The sequence below is a fragment of the Leptinotarsa decemlineata genome, unplaced genomic scaffold, assembly GCF_025532065.1.
Source record: "Leptinotarsa decemlineata unplaced genomic scaffold, Ldec_3_MD MMD2_tig00000232_RagTag_RagTag, whole genome shotgun sequence".
Classification (NCBI taxonomy): Eukaryota; Metazoa; Arthropoda; class Insecta; order Coleoptera; family Chrysomelidae; genus Leptinotarsa; species Leptinotarsa decemlineata.
In genome coordinates this window covers 1,034,529-1,054,053 of record NW_027412546.1, presented here as the reverse complement: position 1 = coordinate 1,054,053, position 19,525 = coordinate 1,034,529, and the positions used below count along the sequence as shown (strand labels likewise).

Here is a 19,525-nt window from a genome sequence, read left to right as displayed (position 1 = left end):
TCTATGAAATATCAATAATCAACTGAAATTCGTTAAAGAATTGTTTCAAAATTGACTGATTTCTCAGTGCACATATTTAAAAAGTGTGAAGTTAAAAAAGCGGGTAGAGAAATTTTAGGACAGAGAATTTGATAATTTCATACTTTTTGACATTTTTAACTAAGAATTTTTGCTGTTTCTTGAATTTCGTAGACATTATAATAAGGACTAGTCGTGACGTCACTTTTAAATTATTCCACCTGCGGATCACACCGTTATGGCCACTGCGTCACAGCGTCATGTGACCAATCAAATCCCAAAATTTTCACAATGGAAATTTGCATCACGTATGGCATCGTCACGTTCATCTGACGTTGTGACGTAAATGCCAAGACATGAATCCATCTTTTTCAGGTACTGGAGTCAATATTCTCTTTTCATTGGCTAGTTCATATAATAACGTCACTGTTGAATTTTGGTTTGATTTGTTCGAAGTTCACTTAGAAAATCGATATTATGGCAATAAAGTCACGTTGAGATAAAAACCCATTTTTTTTTTAGTAATTCACTTTTTCCAGAAAACATGCAAAGTGTGATAAATAGTGTGAAGGGAACAGCTTTGGCTGTCGGCGAGTATTTAACTCCAGTTCTAAAGGTAGTAACTCTGCGTATGTCTAGCAAAAAAGTCTTGAGATATTTCATTTTCCAGGAATCCAAATTCAAAGAAACTGGTGTGCTCACTCCTGAAGAATTTGTAGCTGCCGGTGATCACTTGGTACACCACTGTCCGACCTGGCAGTGGTCAGGGGGGGACGAATCGAAAGCAAAAGCTTACTTACCAAAACACAAACAGTTTTTGATAACCCGCAATGTGCCATGCAGTAGAAGATACAATCAGATGGAATATTCTGGAGACTTTGAGAAAGTTATAGGTAGAAGACCAGTGGAGACTATAACGTGTTTGCAGATAATTTTTTGTCAATTGTTCAGATGTATATCTGAAGCTCAGCTTCTTTTGCCCTTTCAAAGGCCCAAGAACAGGACCAGATGATATACCTCCAAGACCCTTGAAATACTAAAGTTTTGATATGACCCAGCCCGTACTTTTCATATCCAATCCATCTTTGTCTAAAGGCTCTTTTCTGGATTTCCAAAAGACCAAAATTTATATCTGAAGTCAAGAGTTTGGTAAAGAACTATCTTGAGATCTATAGATTTATGTCCAAGGAAGTAGATGTTCACTCGGGGGTTCCTCAAGGATTCCTTTTAGGACTCCTGTCCTTTAACATGTTCATATATGATATTTACTTGGAAGTTCTCTCATTTACCAGTGATTTGATACTTTACAATGTTATCAGTTATCATAGTGTTGCAAACATCTTCAGCCAAAATTAATTGATTGTTGTGTCATTGATCACATGTATAGATAGCTAGTAATTCATGCTATTACACAATAAAGTTTGTACATACATCAAAAAGAAACACTCATAGCTAATGAATATATCTATTGAAAATCCTTAAGTCGCTTTCAAAGGGGTGCCTGTGCGAAAGTAGTGATTCACATTGGATTTGAATCGCTGGAGAATAAATCCATTTGGAACAAAGTTCTCAGGAAGTTTATTCTACATAAATGCAGTTCTCCAGGTGAAAGAGTTCTTAAACAGTGAAGTTCGAGGTGTACTGAGTTGAACTTCAAAACAATGAGCAGCTACAGTCCATTGCGTACTTCTGATATGTACTGCTCTTGGTGGAATCAAATGTGCCTAATTTCTCTTTGTACTTTCTTTGTTTTTCCTTAACCTTCTATGGACAACTGTGTGGGTTTTCCATAGAATTATTTTACTCCAGAGGTTCAAATTCTACGAATCACCTTTTAACTTTGTTGTGATATCATTTGATTTATTTCTTGTATATTTTAATGAGCCTATGCTCATACATAAATGAATAATGATAATCTCATGGATTTTCAATTGTGTTTGTCTTACAGAATCTGATGATGCAGATAATGGTTGGGTTGATACCCACCACTACGACAAAGAAATGACGTCCTCAGTTGAAGACAAAATATCGGAGATGACATTGGAAAACACTAAAGCTGAGAGTATGGAAGATGCTTTGAAAAACGATGAAGAAGATGATGATGAGGATGAAGACGACGAGGATGCCGCAGATATGGAAGAATTTGAAGAAAGTGGCATGTTGGAAGATGATCAAGTATGTTATATGATGGAGCTATCTGATACTTTATGATAACTCATTCAAAAAACACTTCATTGTGTGATTTTCACTAGGCAGTTTTACAAAAAGTCAACACGTGTTTCACCATACAATGGCTTCTTCAGGCCTGTATGGCGATACATGTGTTGCGTTTTTGTACATCTGTTTAGTGAAAATCTCACAAAGTGTTGTTAGATTAGATAAAGTATGTTGTTCAGATTGACAGTTTGGAAGTTGATTTGGACACATTTTTGTTTGTAGGTTGCAAAAGTAGTTCAACCGGTGGCAGCAAACAAAAACACAGAAGAAATTGGAGAAATCATACATACAAGAACGTATGATTTACACATCACCTATGATAAGTACTACCAAACACCTAGGCTGTGGCTGACAGGTTATGATGAGGTAATAATGATAATAATTACTGCCCAAAAGATTGTACAATTCCCTTACAGAGCAGAGGAGAGTAGAGTATCATGAAAAATGAGAAATGAAACTCCATGTTTTTTACCACTTTCATTTGTCACTATCGTGGCTGTAGTTTCGTCCTATATGAACATTTTCAGACTAATAGGACGAAATTGCAGTAACTATAGTAATGAATAAAAGTGGTAAAAAACGTAGAAAGATTCATTTTTCATGATGATCTTTTATCACGTAATAACAGCTACATCATTCAATTTATTGAGAGTAGATTACTTTATTTGGCTATTTTACATACTGTAGCATATTTATAACAGAATGATTATAAAAATGTGTTCCATATGCATGAATATCATAATGTCGCAAATCTATTAAAAAATTATAGATTTGAGACATTATAGATAGAAAAATTTATAGATATGTAATGTAAAGTGGCACAATGCCAAGTTGAATGAAAATTGGACGACAGTGCTCTTTGTAATCAATACTACAATAACTAATTGTTTTCTATAATAGAGTAGAGTAGAGTTTATTCTCTTGTGGGACAAATTAAAAAAATTGTATACAGTCGTCAAAAAAAATAGTAAAAGGAAAATTTTGTACTTGCAGAAACAAATTTTAAGCTATTTAAAATGTAAAATACAGTTTTATATATATATATATATATATATATACAAAAATAACCTATGTAAAATAGTAGGAGAACTTAGTTATAATACATTACTGTTACTTAGTCATGTTCCATTAAAGAAGTGTATGAACTCTTCACTTTTATAAAACACATTTTCTTTAAGAAAATTTTTTACCCTTTTAGCAAATTTAACTAGGACTAGTTCCTTCCACTCGTTTGGTATCATATTGTAATATTTAATAGACAGAAATCTGAAAGAGTTGAGATTCTTGGATAAGCGAAAATACGGCACTATAACGGATTTATATCTGGTATTATATTTATTTTGAACAGTATAACTGGAAATGTTTTTCTTGGCAAAAAGTAAGCATTCATAAATGAATTGATTAGTCACAGTCAATATACCTAGTTTTTTGAATAGTGGACGACAACTTTCATCAAGTTTTGAATTTGTTATTACTCTTATTGCCCTTTTTTGCATTATGAGAATTTTATCAACATGTGCCGATCCACCCCATAAGAGAATTCCGTAGGACATGGTACTGTGAAAGAGACCGTGGTAGGCTGTGAGAACAACACTTTCATTTACAATATCTTTGATATTTCGTAAGAGATAGATGGAGGTAGCTAATTTATTTCTCAGATTGGTTATGTGAGCCTCCCATGTCAGCTTACAATCTAATGTTAGTCCCAGGCATTTTACCGGCAAATTGTCCTCCAGGGTTAAGTTGTAATTCAGAGTAAAAAGTAACGTTTTTGTTTTATCATTATTTAGACACAATCTTACATTCATGAAATATTCCTGAGCACTTTTGAGGGTGTATGATTCAACATTCTGATCATAGTTTCTCATTGAAACTAGTAATGTGGTATCATCAACATATTCAACATGTTTTGACGATAAGAAATGAGTTATGTCATTAACATAAATAATAAATAGTATGGGACCTAAGATTGAACCCTGGGGAACCCCCCATGTAATTTCCCTTTTGGATGATACCTTTCCGTTTGGGGAGGTACACTGATATCTTCCTGTAAGGTAACTCTGAATGAATGAAAAAGCATTTCCTCTGACACCATAACTTTCCAATTTCATTAAAAGAATTTCATGTGACACACAACCAAAAGCTTTGGAAAGGTCCAAAAAAGATGCTAGTGTCACATTTCCTTTCTCAAATTCATCTGTGATGTGAATAATCATATCTACAAGTGCAGTTATAGTAGACTTTCCCTCAAGAAATCCATGTTGTTTAGGGTTCAGTACATTTTTTCTCTCTAAATAGTTGATCAGTCTGATTTTATAAGCCAATTCAAGCGATTTTGATAGAGTAGGAACTAGGGAGATGGGTCGGTAATTACTGATATTATTTTTGTTACCCTTTTTAAAAATCGGTATAACTTTGGAGAGTTTAAGAATCTCTGGAAAAACACCTTTTGCAAATATATATCACAATTAAAAACTGTTGAATGGATCCTAAATTAGATGTTAAGATTCATATATTCAAAAGGGGCGAGCTGCATAGTTCTAGTTGATCATTGAGCTGTCTCCTATAAACACTAACGGAGTTACCTGCATGACCCCAAATCAGAATACCATATGACTTAACTGAGTGAAATAATCCATAGTAGGCTCTTTAGAGTTTCATTCATTGACGCTCATCCATAAAAAAAATCTGTGACAGAATAAAGACAAATATGATGAAGAACTAATGATTTTTGTAAAATTAGTGTTCTTAGATTAAAGAAGTATCTGTTCATGATCGACTTACGTTTCAGAAAGGTATTTTTACAATGCTTCATCCTCTGCAATAATTCTTTTCAAAATTCGGATATTTACTTTCAGAAACACCAGCCGTTGACAGATGACGAACTTTACGAAGACGTTAGCAAAGACTACGTGCAGAAAACGGTAACCATGGAAACTCACCCTCACCTCAGTTGCCCCAAAATGGCATCCGTTCACCCGTGCAGGTAATTTCTTACTCTAGTGACGCTTCTTTCAGAAGAGCAGAACTGACAGACAAAAATGTTTCAGGCACGCCGAAGTGATGAAGAGCATCATCGAGACTGTGATGGAAGGGGGCGGAGATCTGGGAGTTCATATGTACTTGATAATATTTTTGAAGTTCATGCAGTCTGTTATTCCAACCATCGAGTATGATTACACCCAAAATTTCACCATGTAAACCCTTGAAGATAGATTTATTTTGTATTGGTGCTTTTTCACTATGATATTATTTGTTGTTACAATTTTTTTTGATATTTATAGTTTTTCAATTTGTAATTTTAATTTAATATAAAACTGCTTCGAAACACCCAACTTTTGGTAAGATTTTTGATTGGCATTTTGCGTACAAAATCTTCTATCAAACAAAAAATTAATACCACTTTTTGTGTATCATCACAAAGTAAGTCGGTCATTTTTTCATTTAACAAATACTGAAAAATTTAATGGTGGAAATTCAGTTGACTAAGTTTTATTTTATATTTGTGCTAACTTATAGCTTGTTGTTCTGGCAGTTTTTCAAAATGACGATCAAAATTTTACAATATTTGGAAGAACGAACATCAAACATGTTCTCGGATTACGTGACACGGAAATATATGTTCGACAAACACTTCGCGGTTGAACTAGCTGGAAACCAGCGCTGTTTCGACCCGCCATAGGTCTAATCAGTGGTACCAGGCTGAACCACAAGTGCATTATTGTCCTTGAAAGACAAGCCTGAGGAAGTGAGGGCGATGACATCTTCCCTCACGAAGACTCCATCTATATAGTCCACAGAGAACTCATTCCTCGAATATCAAAGATAAATGAGGCTCCCCAAGGCCATCACTTGCAAAGCTGAGCTTGGATGTCGGATCCCATAGATGGCGTCTTTGTAAGGGAAAATGTCTTCGAACTCGCTTTCCCAGCAATGCATTTGTGCTAATCAGGAATGCTATAGATTATGGTGTAGACGATCCCTCCCGAAACAGAAGGTCCTGACACAAAAGCGAGTGAGGCCCTCATATCCTTCGTTAACGGGTGAATAACTTTTTCACTAAACACCCAGCCAGGTAGGGGTACACTGTTATAATTGGTACGGACATCTGAGGACCTTATCTTCAAAAAAAAGCTTCAGTGGGTTGTGTCTCGTTTATTCCCCTGCCGCACAACACACTTGAAGGGTAGAGGAGCTAGGCTCTATCATGGATGAAATCACGATAGCAATCGGAATGCATTTGTGGTTCAGTCTAGCACCACTGATGAGACTTATGGAGGGTCAAAACAGCGCTGTCTGGTGTTGAATCATAAATGTGTTGTGTTTGGGCTCTGGTTATCTTGCAGTGAAAGACAGAGGACGAATCTCGTCGGCGGTCAATGTTTTGTTTTGCAACTAATCGCCTTAGGAGCATCGTTTGTCTTTGATTTTGGTGGATTGAGTTCTCTGTTGTTCTCATAGATGGCGTTCTCCTTAGGGGAGATGCCATCGCCCTCACTTCAAGGTTTATTTCTTGTGTCACATATGAATACATTTATGGCAGGTCACAGTACATAAAGGGAAATATTGCAATGAAAAATTCCTTATTGTTCAGTTCAAATTATGTATGTATATAAAGTTGAATTATTTATATAAATTTTGTTGATCATATTATATTTCAAATTAGCTAACCTGTATATTAGGGAATCCTAATTCAATAAATTAATTCAAATAAAAAAAATCACTAATAAAAGATTTCGGAACAAAATACAAAAGTGATACTTTATGCGAACTATTGTGTATGTTTCCACCTACTAATGCAATACTTAGGTAGGTACTAATTTTGTTGGTATTTTCATAATTATTGGTTATAATAATATTCTATGCTGAATGTTCAACCTACTATATATTTGAAGAGAAATCTTTTCAAGTACCCATTCTACCACACCCGATGATCCAATTTGGAAATTCAATTCATTTTGCTGGTGGGATGTATATCAGATAAAGAAAGGCAGAGACATTCGACTTCCGAAATGTCGCCCACCAGTCGTGATGTTAGTTTTCAGATGGATATATACGATCATATGAGGCGAACAATTGAAAAAATAAGGTAGGCATGAATTATTTTCAATAATGTTTTGCATGTTTTTCCGTTGTTTGGATTGAACGGAATTCAATTATTCAAAGAGGATTACTCGGTAAGCAAATGTGTGTTATATATTCCATATTATCGAAAAATATTACCTGATTCAAAATATAACGTTAGAGAAATGAATAACGCAGATAATAATAATGAAATTGAGGCCTTTCAAAATCCTAGGGACAATTTGATCAACATCAATGATCAAGCTCTAAGAAAGAGTAAATTGTTTTAAGTAAGGTTATTTCAATCATAAAAATCTGTTTTTCCGTTAACCAGCTGTCGTACCTCTACGAACGACAACCCTCAGAAGTCGAAACTTGTGCGAGCCAAGGATTAACGAGGCCTTACCTTTTTAATGAAAAATATTCGTATTAGCTACTTCTACCGATAGTTTTCACTCCTCATGTTTAAAAATCTGTTTTTCCGTTAATCAACTGTCGTCCCCATATGAACGACAACTCTCAGAAGTTGAGAAACTTTGGCGAGCTAAGGACTAACAAGGTCTTACCTTTTAACGTGTGATTCCTAACAGCTGGTTTCGGTGACCTTAATGATTGTTACGGCGCGGCGTTTCAAATTGTCATTACCGATAACAAAAAATTATATTAACATCACGATGCTGTACCTATATTTTAGATTGCCCATAATACCCAAATAGTTTCAATATCCCTTACTGTTTTTGGGTGTATGCCCGTTCACAATCTAAAAAATAAACGAAGCTAACTCAATAGAAAATAGAAGACGTGTAATAACGTTCGCCCAGCAGAAACGTTACCACAGTATATATCTGTTCTTATAGCAATTATACTGTGACGTTACTATGTAATATTAACCAATACAGAGTTCAATTCGTACTTTGTGTTCATAAATTTTGCTATGGAATATGGTTGGATGGAAGAGCAATTTCTGCCTTGATGTATCATGCGCAGACGTTGAATTCTGCCACTGTCTAAATCTATAGACAATGATTCTGCCATTTGTTAGGTTTGATTAGTATCTTTTGTCAAAATGGTTTAGACTCTTATCGGCATTGTTTGATCTATTCGCGGGCAGATGGCGCTGTACGTAACTATCACGTATTGCTTGATCTTTTCGCGGACAGATGGCGCTGTACGTAACTATCAAGTATTGCTTGATCTTTTCGCGGACAGATGGCGTTTTACGTAACTATTACCTATTGCTTGATCTTTTCGCGGACAGATGGCGCTGTACTGCCCCCAGACATTTTAATATTTCTTGACCTATTTGGGGGCAGATGGCGCTGTAGGTAACAATCAATTATTGCTCTATCTATTTGCGGGCAGATGGCGCTGTACGTAACTATCACTTATTGCTTGATCTATTCGCGGGCAGATGGCGCTGAACGTAACCTTTTTGATAGGTTGTTCAAGAGAAAATCATAAGAAAAAATATATTTTAGAAACTATAAGTGTTAGCGAAATTTTGTACCACAGATGAAATATTTATATATTTAAATATTTTCAATTACCCGTGATTTAGTAAAGAAAAAAGTTTTAAACGAAACGGAAGATACATCTTAAAATCCAATTTGATTATTTGTCTATGTTTGTTTTATGTTTCCGCTATTTGCACCACTCAAAATGTACGGCATGTTATCAAAAGTCACACTATTTCATGAAAAAGTAATAACATATCTGAGTGTTATGAGTAATCAAATCCTCATCTTTATATCTAGGATAGGGTATCTAAATCTATAAGTATCTAAATTTATAAAAACTGTGAATACTCGAATTTTTGACAAGTAACTGAAAATGGTCTAATAAACCTTGCTTCAGACATTTACGTTTACAATATCATGCAAATATGAAGAAAGCTACAACAGTAAAACCAAGAGGCCGTTTGCAAAATTGTATTGATGATTCCATCCATAGAAAGAAATACCGGTACAAAAAAAGTTCAAACAAGCCATACCTACATATTGAAAAACTGATCCAGCTAACTTAGTGTGGATATATGTAACGCGAGAAAACACCTAATTATGGTGGAACAACAAATTGAATTGTGGAAATTTGAACTTTGGTATATAGCAGAATTTTTTTAAATTTTTGTAAACTATATTTATGTCAAACTTAGCACTGTATCGAAGGGCTTCGAATTCGTTAAACCTAGTTTTTCCCATCTATCTCTCAAGTGATTTACCGACACAGACCGCGTCAGCCGATAAATTCTATTTGCTTGGAAGTTATAAAACGACCGACTTAAAATAAATATTTAACAGTAGAAGCTTCCTTAATTAATTTGTAATACAATTCGTCTTGATGGTAATAAATCGTATTTTGTAATTATCATCGAAATGCTCTCCATATATAAAGTCAAGGTAATGTCGAGAGTTGCACAACTAGTTGATACGTTAGGAGTGAAATTACTGTTTTTTTTTTAACAAAATAACAGAAAAACATACCGGATCTGATTTGGTGAGTCCACGCTTATCAAATTATATGTGAATAATGGCTGATGAACATGAAACATTTTGAAAACATTTTTCCCATGTCAGAAAAAAATGTTCCTTGACGAGTGATTTGCCATCCAAATCAGAATCAACTTCAGATGATTTTTGTGCTTTCAATAGTTATAACTGATATTTTAACTCCATGTTTATTCAATTATTCATTTCATTGAACAGGTCTGTAATTTTAAGGAGAATTGACTTCATGCTTGCTAAATATAATGTAATTTATAAATCACTGAATATACTGGGATTGAAAATATTCAATAATCTGAGTGCAGATATAAAACTTTTTTGGGTTCAAAATGTCATTAAAACAAAATTGTTTCGAATCTTTGTTTGATTTTATACAGTACACACTTCACTGAAAATATATATTGCATACTCTTCTTCTTTTTGAAATTTGTGTAATCTGTATATACATTTTTTTCTTCAGAGGTTGTGACGTAGTACATTCATGTAACTATCTTTATTTGAAATAAAAGTTTCATTATTATCATTATAATATATTAGGTAGTGTCCAGTGTGTAGTTCATTTCTACCTGGCTCTATCAAATCCCATAAATCCGGTCCTGTATAATTGTTGATAATTACCGAAAAAGTGGCAACCTTGTAATTACAACGTCTCGATGTCTGAGGTTGATCGTCCAATTGATATCAAAATGAAAAAATCACTCACATATAAATATATTGACTAATAATAGCATTTTAATGATTCAGTATTGGAATATCGATATCCTAAATGAATGGGCGGTGAATAACAAAATTCAATATCAGTTGTCAAGAACGAGCGCTAGTTGAAGATACAGAAAAACTGTATGTCTAGCTGTTTATTAATAATAACATGTAAGGTTAAACGCGTTATAAACATAACTGTGACTAGCGAGTATTCCCAGTAGTGTTGTTAAAAAACTTTTAGTGTTAACAAAAGAAGTATAATTTAATTGGTTACAGAATTGGTTCGAGGCTAATTCGATTTCGAGAGAAGAAAGACTGAAACCATTTCCACGTGAGTGTATGTTTGATACCGGATTTTGAGTATGTTGTATAATGGGTTTTCTACGTTCAGGTCATTGCAGATATCATGATGTGTCTTTTTTATAACTTCCGTGGACAATGTTTATACCTAATTAATCATTTTCATAGTCCGCAATTAACTTTATGACTAGAGCTTGAACTTTTATAAAGAAATTACTAATTCGGTATAAATATTTAAGAAATTCAGGGCCGGTTTGGATACATTTACAATAAATCCATTAGAGCTGATACTTTTCTTTGAAATTACCAACTTCTACTAACGAGACAACTTATGAATTGTATGTAAAACTGTATCAGTTGATTTTTGTTTTGTTCGGCAGGAAAAATTTCGCCTAATCTAGATATATATCTGGTTGCCGCCTTGCAGTGAAAACTACAGAGAGGCAGAAAGCGATTGGCCACTGAAACATATATTTTTGCATCGGATCGCCACTAAGACCGTCATTTATCGTTCATACTTGTGACTTACTAATACAGTTTAAACTGCAATAGGTGTTTCGTTATGCATTATCGTCCTCAAGCAGCACATGTTTCGCGGTTTTCTAAAATTTCAAGTGGAAATCTCACATCGAAGTGTATTTTTGAATACGTTTGATGGATTTTCATCAAGAATCGGTCGGGATCTGTATTGACAGAATTATCGCCATTAGTGCTTGATCTATTCGCGAGCAGATGGCGCTGTATGTAACCTACTTGATATTTCTTGATCTATTCGCGGACAGATGACGCTGTACGTATCCTCCTTGATAGATTGTTCAAAAGAAATTAAAATAATAAATATAGTTTAAAAAACTAAAAAAAACACGCTTTTAAAGAACATCGACCTGAAAAGTTGAAAATGAATATAGTTTAAAAAACACGCTTTTAAAGAACATCGAACTAAAAATTTTAAAATATTTTTTTAAATAAGTTTAAAACAGTAAAAAATATTATTTAAAAAAATATTTTCAACCTTTTAGTTCGATGTTCTTTAAAAGCGTGTTTTTCAGTTGTTTTAAACTATATTTATTTAATGTCCATTTTGTAGAGAAAGTTAAAAATAAAATTTTTTGTAGGAAGAAAACCTGCAATATGTAGTTGATTTTTAAAATCTATAGACGGAGGTAGATTTTGGCCTCCATGACGTTGAAATGAGCTCTACAAAACTCTTAGCAAATAAGTATACTGAATTTGCAAGGTAACATCCAGAGTACTCATAAGTTTGCTCTTTCTATACCTTGTAAAGTTGTCTATTACAACTTATTGTAATGGAATGTCTTAAATCTGTAATGAACTCTTTCCATGATTTTCTTGTGGATTGGAAGAATGTTTTCTGGAGTGGTGTCATTTATTTTTTTTTTGGTAGGGAATAAGATGGTAATAGGAAATAATATTTTTTGTCAACATCAGTCGTTCTGAAACTTTTCGAAATCGAAAAGTTACATTTTTTGTTTCTTTCAGTGGTTCAGGAAATAATTGGAAAATAATGTACTTGACTAATTATCTCTCGTACTAGGGTTTTCGAAATTGTTCGTTGAACGCGTTGATGTTTGTAAAATTATTGGTGAGATGATTTTTTATATAATCATTTGTTTTGGGGTTATTTGGAAATATTTTCGGAAGAACGATAAAAAAGTACCTATATTGTTCTGGCTCGTCAGTGAAGTTTAAAACTGGTGATGATCTTTTTCCAATAGAAATTCATATTCGATCTAAAAGATGGGTAAATGGTGGTATCATAAATACAAAAAATATAATGAAGTACACCAAGCACTTTTTTTACGAAATAAAATACAAAAATGAATAAAAGAGGTCCGTGTCTTCGTAAATTTGATCGCGCAGTTTGAAGAATAAGAATGGCTCTGTTGTTGGTCACGTAAAATAGTACCGTTGGCATGGCACATGGTAATGAATACTCTATGAACTTTGGTTAGTTTATAAGAAAGAACCATTAGGAATGTCTACCTCTACCGCGGCGTTAACCTTCGATTTGACTCGCGTGTGCGAAATTTGGTGATTATTTCGTTTATCTATTGTCATTAACGGCTAAAAATACCATTGCAACTTTCAATTATTACTTGTACTACAACAGAACTCAATTGGGAGGCGATGGAATAAGATTTTTTCGTTACATAACTGAATATGAATTTGTCTATTTCGTAAGAAATGTTACGTGAGGTGGTAGTCTGATGGAGGTGAGTTTTTACTTGAAATTGATTTTGAAAAGCGGTGAAATTTTTAATTTATGGTTATGTGATGCAAAACTAAATACTTATTTTTAATATTTCTTTAAGGATTTTTCTTGCTTTGAGTGTGAGTTTTGTCTGTCTTGCCATTCCCATTTTTATCATCCCGTCCCTAACCCCATTTCACTCAATTGTGGCGGTTTTCATCTTACATAGAGGGTGGTCTATCGAAAACATAATTGTCAGGGAAATAACGTTTCGTAAAAATTAAAAAACCACGCAAAGGGGAAAGCGCTGATCCATAAACCATTGCAAAAACTTCCACCCTCTTGACTGGCCTGAAAAAATATAAGAATTATAGTGAAATATTGATGAATTACCTACCTATGTATATCGACAGAATTGGTTATATAAATTTTGATGATAGAAAACAAATAAATTATTAATTATTTCTTTTGTAAGTGCCTGCGACAAGAAAAAATAAATTTGAATTAGATACAAATTATTAGTGTCACAATTATCAGGTAATAAGGACCCGTTTCGGCTTGGCATGGGTAAATGAGGCACATCAGTCTACATTATTTTTTCTGTTATGGCGTCGCATAAACTATATTTTGTTAAAAGTAATAAATACCCATGAAAAGTAGTAAATACTGGTATAGACGTGGACTATTTTAAGAAATATGTGACACAAAAATTTTCGATAGTATGGGCCAAAATTTTTCGGAAAGACTCGCTTTGAAAATGTTTTCACTGGTTTCACTGAACTGTTTGTAATTTTCATAGCAATGGAAGAATCTTGAATAGTTTACGAAAAAGTTCAATTCACGCCAGAAAAGCTCAATATGCTTCTCGATTATTTTAGGTTGTTTCAAAAGTTTTGTCCGTTTTAATGTCATATGTTTTTGTAGCTCCATATCTCATTTAGTTACGTCACAATTGATTTATGGTTACCAGTGGTGGCCGGCGTTATTTTCTTTAGGGCTTGATTTACAACACTATGTCAAATTCCTATATTGTTTTTTCAGATGACGGTCGATGATCTACCAAAGCCATGGAATTGACTCCAGGGTGGACCCCGGATAAAGACAGAAGAACCCCGTCGCCGCGTTCTAAACGGAAATTGAGCATTCCCGTTGCCACAGGAATAGAAAATGCCGTTTTCAAGAGGCGATTCAGCAACGTTGGAGATGCAGCTAGAAAGTTGTCGACAACAATTGGGTTCGTATACTATATTATAAGACATTCATTTATCTCCGTGTGAATGATGTATCGATACGGATTCTCTTCTTGTGTTAGATTTTTGCACGAGTGATTTTTATAGTACGACCTCTGCAGTGAGTGCGCTAATTTCACAAATGTGAATTTCGTATGTTATTTTATCGACGACTAGAATGCGTTTTAACAAATAAGAAGATTTCTACCAATTTTGTATTGAAAAGTTTCACAAACTCATCTGAGACATATTAGTATTTGCTACTGTTTGATAGTATTTCCCTTCTCAAGATAATCGATGAATATTACACCACGCACCTTCCAAAATACCTTTCCAGCCGATTGTCGTGCTTTCAGGCGCTTTGGACGAGGTTTACCAGTTGCTCTCCACTCAAATGACGATCATTTTGAATCCGGAGTGAAGTGATGGACCCATGTTTCATCCATTGTCACATATCGACGCAAACATTCCGGTTTACTATTTTCAAACATGACCAAACTCTGCTCAGAATCATCAAGATGTTCTGGTTTTTGGTCAACGGTGAGCTTGCGCGACACCCACTTTAAACAGAGCTTTGTCATATTCAAATGCTCGTGCAATATGAAGCCAACATTTTCTTTTGATATTTTTACAATGTCACCTAACTCACGCAACTTCACTTTTTGATCATTCAAAATGATTTAAGTGGATTTTTTATGTTTTCTGGTGTTACTGCCTCATTTGGACGTCCACTGTTGTTTCTGATCGAACGGAGTCCTAATAACACTTTTCAAGTCGTTGCTTCGCTTGAACGGTATTTTCTCCATAAAAAAGCAGAGTAACATTAAACAAACATCAATATTAAACAAAAACAAAATTGTTTTTGATCCATTATTTTAAAAATAAGGAAAGTAGTGTCACTCTTAGTACAGTAACTCACAGAATCATGAGTAGATTATTATGAAATTTCAAAAGCTTTCTTTTGAAAGTTAGTACTAAGTGAAAATGCGGCGAATATAATAAGATTAGCTCCATCTATGTGTTAGACTCGATACTTTTTAGCCCATGTAGTACCTTTATTACTTTCTTCCATACTGATTTTTTCCAGATGGAGCAAATCCGCCCTGGAAACTCCCCCAGCAGAAATAACAGCCGTAGGAAGAGCGCTGTGCACACTATACATAAGAAGCAGACTGAAACGGGCAGGGGTTTTCAACAAAAAATTAGGCTTAACCAGGGTCAGAAGTGCGGTAGGTTCATTGGAGGGATGCGGGGAAGTAGTCAGAGACATTTTTCCAGGTTAGTTCCGAAATTTAGTAAATGAGTCACCTGGCCCCAAATCAGGGACTCTAGGTGGCACGGCGGCTAACGAATTGATCTTCTCTAGGTCTGTCCTGCGCGTGCGCTGAATTGGAAGCGATACAACCGAAATTATTCACGAGGATCGCCAGGCAGATAGGTAGGGGACCGGACACGGCCGTTTCGGGAGTTCTTGTCGCTTTCGGAGAAGAGCTGCTGAAAGTCGAACCTACTTGGGGAAAGATAATCGCTATTTATTGCGTGGCGGCAGGGTTGGCGCTGGATTCGGTGCGGCAGGGACGAATGGAGGACTTGCACGTCATACAGGTGGATATGAATGAACTTCTGGAAGACCGCATGGCACTTTGGATACATACCAATGGAGGTTGGGTGAGGGTTTTTGAGTAATATACAGTGGCGAATCTAACAAATTCGGAGTGTGGGAAATGTACTTCTATTTATGGGCCGTACGAACTCATTATGAATCTCCAAAAACTCCTTACGACAGACATTGTTTTGAAAAATTCCATAAACTGAGGAAAAAATCCTGAACAACACTAAGTTGCGGTAACAATCATAATATATTTAATTTATATATTCGAACCTTTTGCGTCAAACAAAAGTTATTGAGAAAAAGCACTGAATCATTTCTCACCAAATGATTCAGTTGAACTCTCGTATGGACGCCACTGGCAAGAAAATTAGTTGGAACAGTAGAAAAGCTTCTTTAAAATAGGTTTTCCTGAACAGGGATCAATTATAGTGAAAATAAATATACTACCTTACATTCCGAATATCGTTTTCACTGATTATAAAATTGTATTTGTATACAATTTATTGTTCTGCTGAATTTAATAAATGTACAATATTAAATCAATCAATCAATGACACAGTTACAAAAGAAATCAGAAATCGAAAGATCAAATTCGCGGTATGCAGATCTATGAATGAAAAACTAAATTGGAAACATGTGAACCGACCGAGATTCGAACCCGATTCTCCTGTTCTCATTAACTAACTACGCTATCATGGCCATCAATCAGAATGGCGGCCGATTCACATCCTCAATTCAGTCTCTTGTAGTGTTAGTGCGATGAGAATGAAATTTCATACCATAAACCCCAATGAATTAATTAATTAATTAATCACTAAGTATAGTTGTTGAGTCCATCACAATTAATGAAACGCATTCATCAACAGAGATATCCAAATCGTGCTTTGCCAGATATTCGATTCTTTTCCAATCTTCTTCGTCGTCTTGTTAAAACTGGTACTGCCCAAAAGGGAACATCTGAAGGAAGAACTCAGTGTAGTATGTACAAACTGTTTACCCAAATCGCTGTGGGGGCTCAAGAATGGCCGCCAAGATCTTCAGACCTCAGTAGCTTAGATTTTATTTCGTGAGGATATTTTGAGACGCCTTGAAAATAAGCCTGTTATTTTTCAACAAGTGCGAAATTCCTTAAGAACTAGAGCAGAACCGTGCATAATATTGAGTGAAGGGAGACATTTTCAACAATTTTTCATGTTCATGCTGTTATTTGTTGTAACGTGTTAGATTTTTTCAAGCTGTATAGTATTTTCAAAATCAATAATCATCAATTTTTTCCAGCAAGCATTGGCCGCCCACTGCAAAGTTCAGCAAGAGGAGACCTCATTCGTGGAACATTGCGCGATGCTTGCGTTTGCAGTCTGCGTCCTAGTGGCCATATACTTCTTGGGGAAATTTTTTTGGGCGATTGGTACATAAGCGAGGATTTTTCCTAGTTTTTACAACGCCTTCTACCACATTCCCGGGTGCAGTATTATGAAAAGAGGCTACGATATGTCAGGTGTACTTACCCTTGCCAATGAAGGCACTTTAAAGAGGAAACAATTTTCCTTGATATTTTCGGTGTCGCAACTCCTGCCGGAGCGGTTTTTTCTACGAATATGTTTAGGATTTTTTGAAGGGCGGGTTTTATTCTTAATACTACGTTGCTCAGTCGGTATAGCGAGAAGTATTTATTTTATACTATGTAAAACTATTTTTATACAAATTTTGCTGTGAACTTGGTACGAATAAACCATTTTTTACGATACAGAATTTTCATTTCATCAAGTTTTAATTTTAATTCTTGATCTCTTCACTTGAAACGAGCTGAAAGCCCATAAAATATTTTGTTTGCAGTACAAAAATAGGGTGGACCTGTTACAGTATTTTATTTGAGCACTATCCTAGCTTTTTGAATGTATAATGAACATTTTTAATGTACTATTAAGAAACATAGTATAGCTCTTTGCCGGTGTCGAGATATTTAGGCCAAGCATCAACAAATTAATTATCGTTTTCTCGACTGTGTGCGTTCATACTTCAAATTTAACGAGACTCGTTAAAGTTGACATGCAATCATTATTAGCGATTTGTTGACTTGACGTGACGAAAGGAAGCGTCCACCTTTTGGCAGATGGTGAAGCGGGATAAGCGTTACTTTTACTGATCAGCATTCCAAACATTTTTCAATTCATAAAATACCGAAAATTGACGAAGATTCGCAAACATTTTAGGGTGGATTCGGTACTGACAAAAAGTTATCAAGGAAATGACTGAAACTACCGGTTATACTTCAGACATAGTCTACAATGTAATTGGGTAATGAAAATTGAGAGATTCTTCAAAGATGGTTCTTCCATATGAATCGAAATACACCAAAAAAAGTTATATATACAAGTCGCTTTCAAAACTGTTTGTACACGCCAACTAGTGTTAAACTAGGATGATGAAAGCGGATGGAAAAATTTAGAATTTACGAAATAAGATGTGAACAGTGCGAGAAAAAGTATGTATATTGGCCATACTATGCGGACAATACAAACTTGTTTCAAGGATCATACTTTACATATTTGGTTTCGTAGACCAGATAAATCTAGTAACATTTAACATTATAGAAGACAACCGCAGAATAAACATGAAATAAATAAAATTGTTGAGGCCGGTACATGACAACATTCTCTTAGACAGTTTTGAAAATCTAGAATTTGAAAAATTTGTTTTTTATCTCCTGAAACAAAACTAGAGAAAAGTATTAGTGATAGTGTTATTTACAAAGCTCTTTCGTGAATATCAATTATTATTTACCCTTTCTCAATTTCCACCTCGTAGGTATATTTATAATTTTTATATATTCCCGGTCAACAGTTTAAATTGCTTCTCAGCGCCTTCGTAAATATCAATTATTCATCAATCCCCAATTTTCATCCCGTAGGTATAATTGAATTTTTGACATATCCCCCGTAATGCATAAAAGAGCAAGCACCCGAGAAAAATGTCTTCTAGTTTGAACTAAGATAATCGATACTTTAAACCGTCGTTTGTAGCCAATCGACAGTTTAACCGTCGATTGAACTGTATAATTATAATTTTTGTATATCCCCCATAGTGAAGAAACGAGCGAGTGCCCTAAAAACAGTTTTCCTAGTTTCGAATAGTAAATAATCATCTAACTTTGTAAGTTCCACAGGAATAAATTAATGATTGATTGAGTTTGAGATGTCGATTATACATAATCGATACCATCGATTGTACCAATGATCATTTTGAACCGTATAATTATAATTTTTGTATAAACCCCGTAGTGCAGAAAAGGGAAAGCGCCCGATTTTTTTTTTCTGATTTGAACTGGGATAATCGACAGTTTCAACTGTCGATTGTAGCTCATCGTCTATTATTGCTATCAATAATTCTGATATGTAAATCTATTAACCATTCATTTATGTTGTGTTTGATCATGTTATATTTAATTGACTAGTTTGATAAGTTTTAATACTGTACTGCACTGTGTAAAGCTTCATGGATGAATAAAAATTATCTATCTATCTATCTCTGCTAATCAACAGTTTGAACTATCGATGATAAATGAACGTCTTTTTGAATTGTTGATTATAGATGCAACAGATCAGAAAGTAAAAGCACCTAGATGCTGACTTTCGACCAAAGAAGACCAGATGTCAATCTTGCTGAAATG

At 34.6% G+C, this 19,525-nt stretch overlaps 2 protein-coding genes across 4 annotated transcripts; both read left to right on the top strand.

Annotated features, from left to right (window-relative positions):
• The first annotated feature begins 423 nt into the window (after positions 1 to 423).
• On the top strand, positions 424 to 5,570 carry Atg3 (Autophagy-related protein 3). The gene is made up of 6 exons (XM_023159338.2): positions 424 to 634; positions 689 to 911; positions 1,967 to 2,193; positions 2,458 to 2,601; positions 5,094 to 5,221; positions 5,286 to 5,570. The coding sequence occupies exons 1-6, from the start codon at positions 563 to 565 to the stop codon at positions 5,434 to 5,436; spliced, it is 945 nt and encodes a 314-aa protein (XP_023015106.1). The 5' UTR covers positions 424 to 562; the 3' UTR covers positions 5,437 to 5,570.
• Positions 5,571 to 9,771: 4,201 nt separating this feature from the next.
• Buffy (BCL2 family apoptosis regulator buffy) lies at positions 9,772 to 17,600 on the top strand. Of its 3 annotated transcripts, none has more exons than XM_023159341.2 (5): positions 9,772 to 9,792; positions 14,056 to 14,248; positions 15,331 to 15,521; positions 15,610 to 15,911; positions 17,134 to 17,600. In XM_023159341.2, exons 2-5 carry the CDS (start codon positions 14,082 to 14,084, stop codon positions 17,269 to 17,271), a joined length of 798 nt encoding a protein of 265 aa, XP_023015109.2. In that variant the 5' UTR covers positions 9,772 to 9,792; positions 14,056 to 14,081; the 3' UTR covers positions 17,272 to 17,600. The 3 variants fall into 3 exon arrangements, with proteins under 3 accessions (XP_023015109.2, XP_023015107.2, XP_023015108.2); XM_023159339.2 differs by lacking the exon at positions 9,772 to 9,792 and adding an exon at positions 10,453 to 10,833; XM_023159340.2 differs by lacking the exon at positions 9,772 to 9,792 and adding an exon at positions 12,788 to 13,036.
• The last annotated feature ends 1,925 nt before the right edge of the window (positions 17,601 to 19,525 follow it).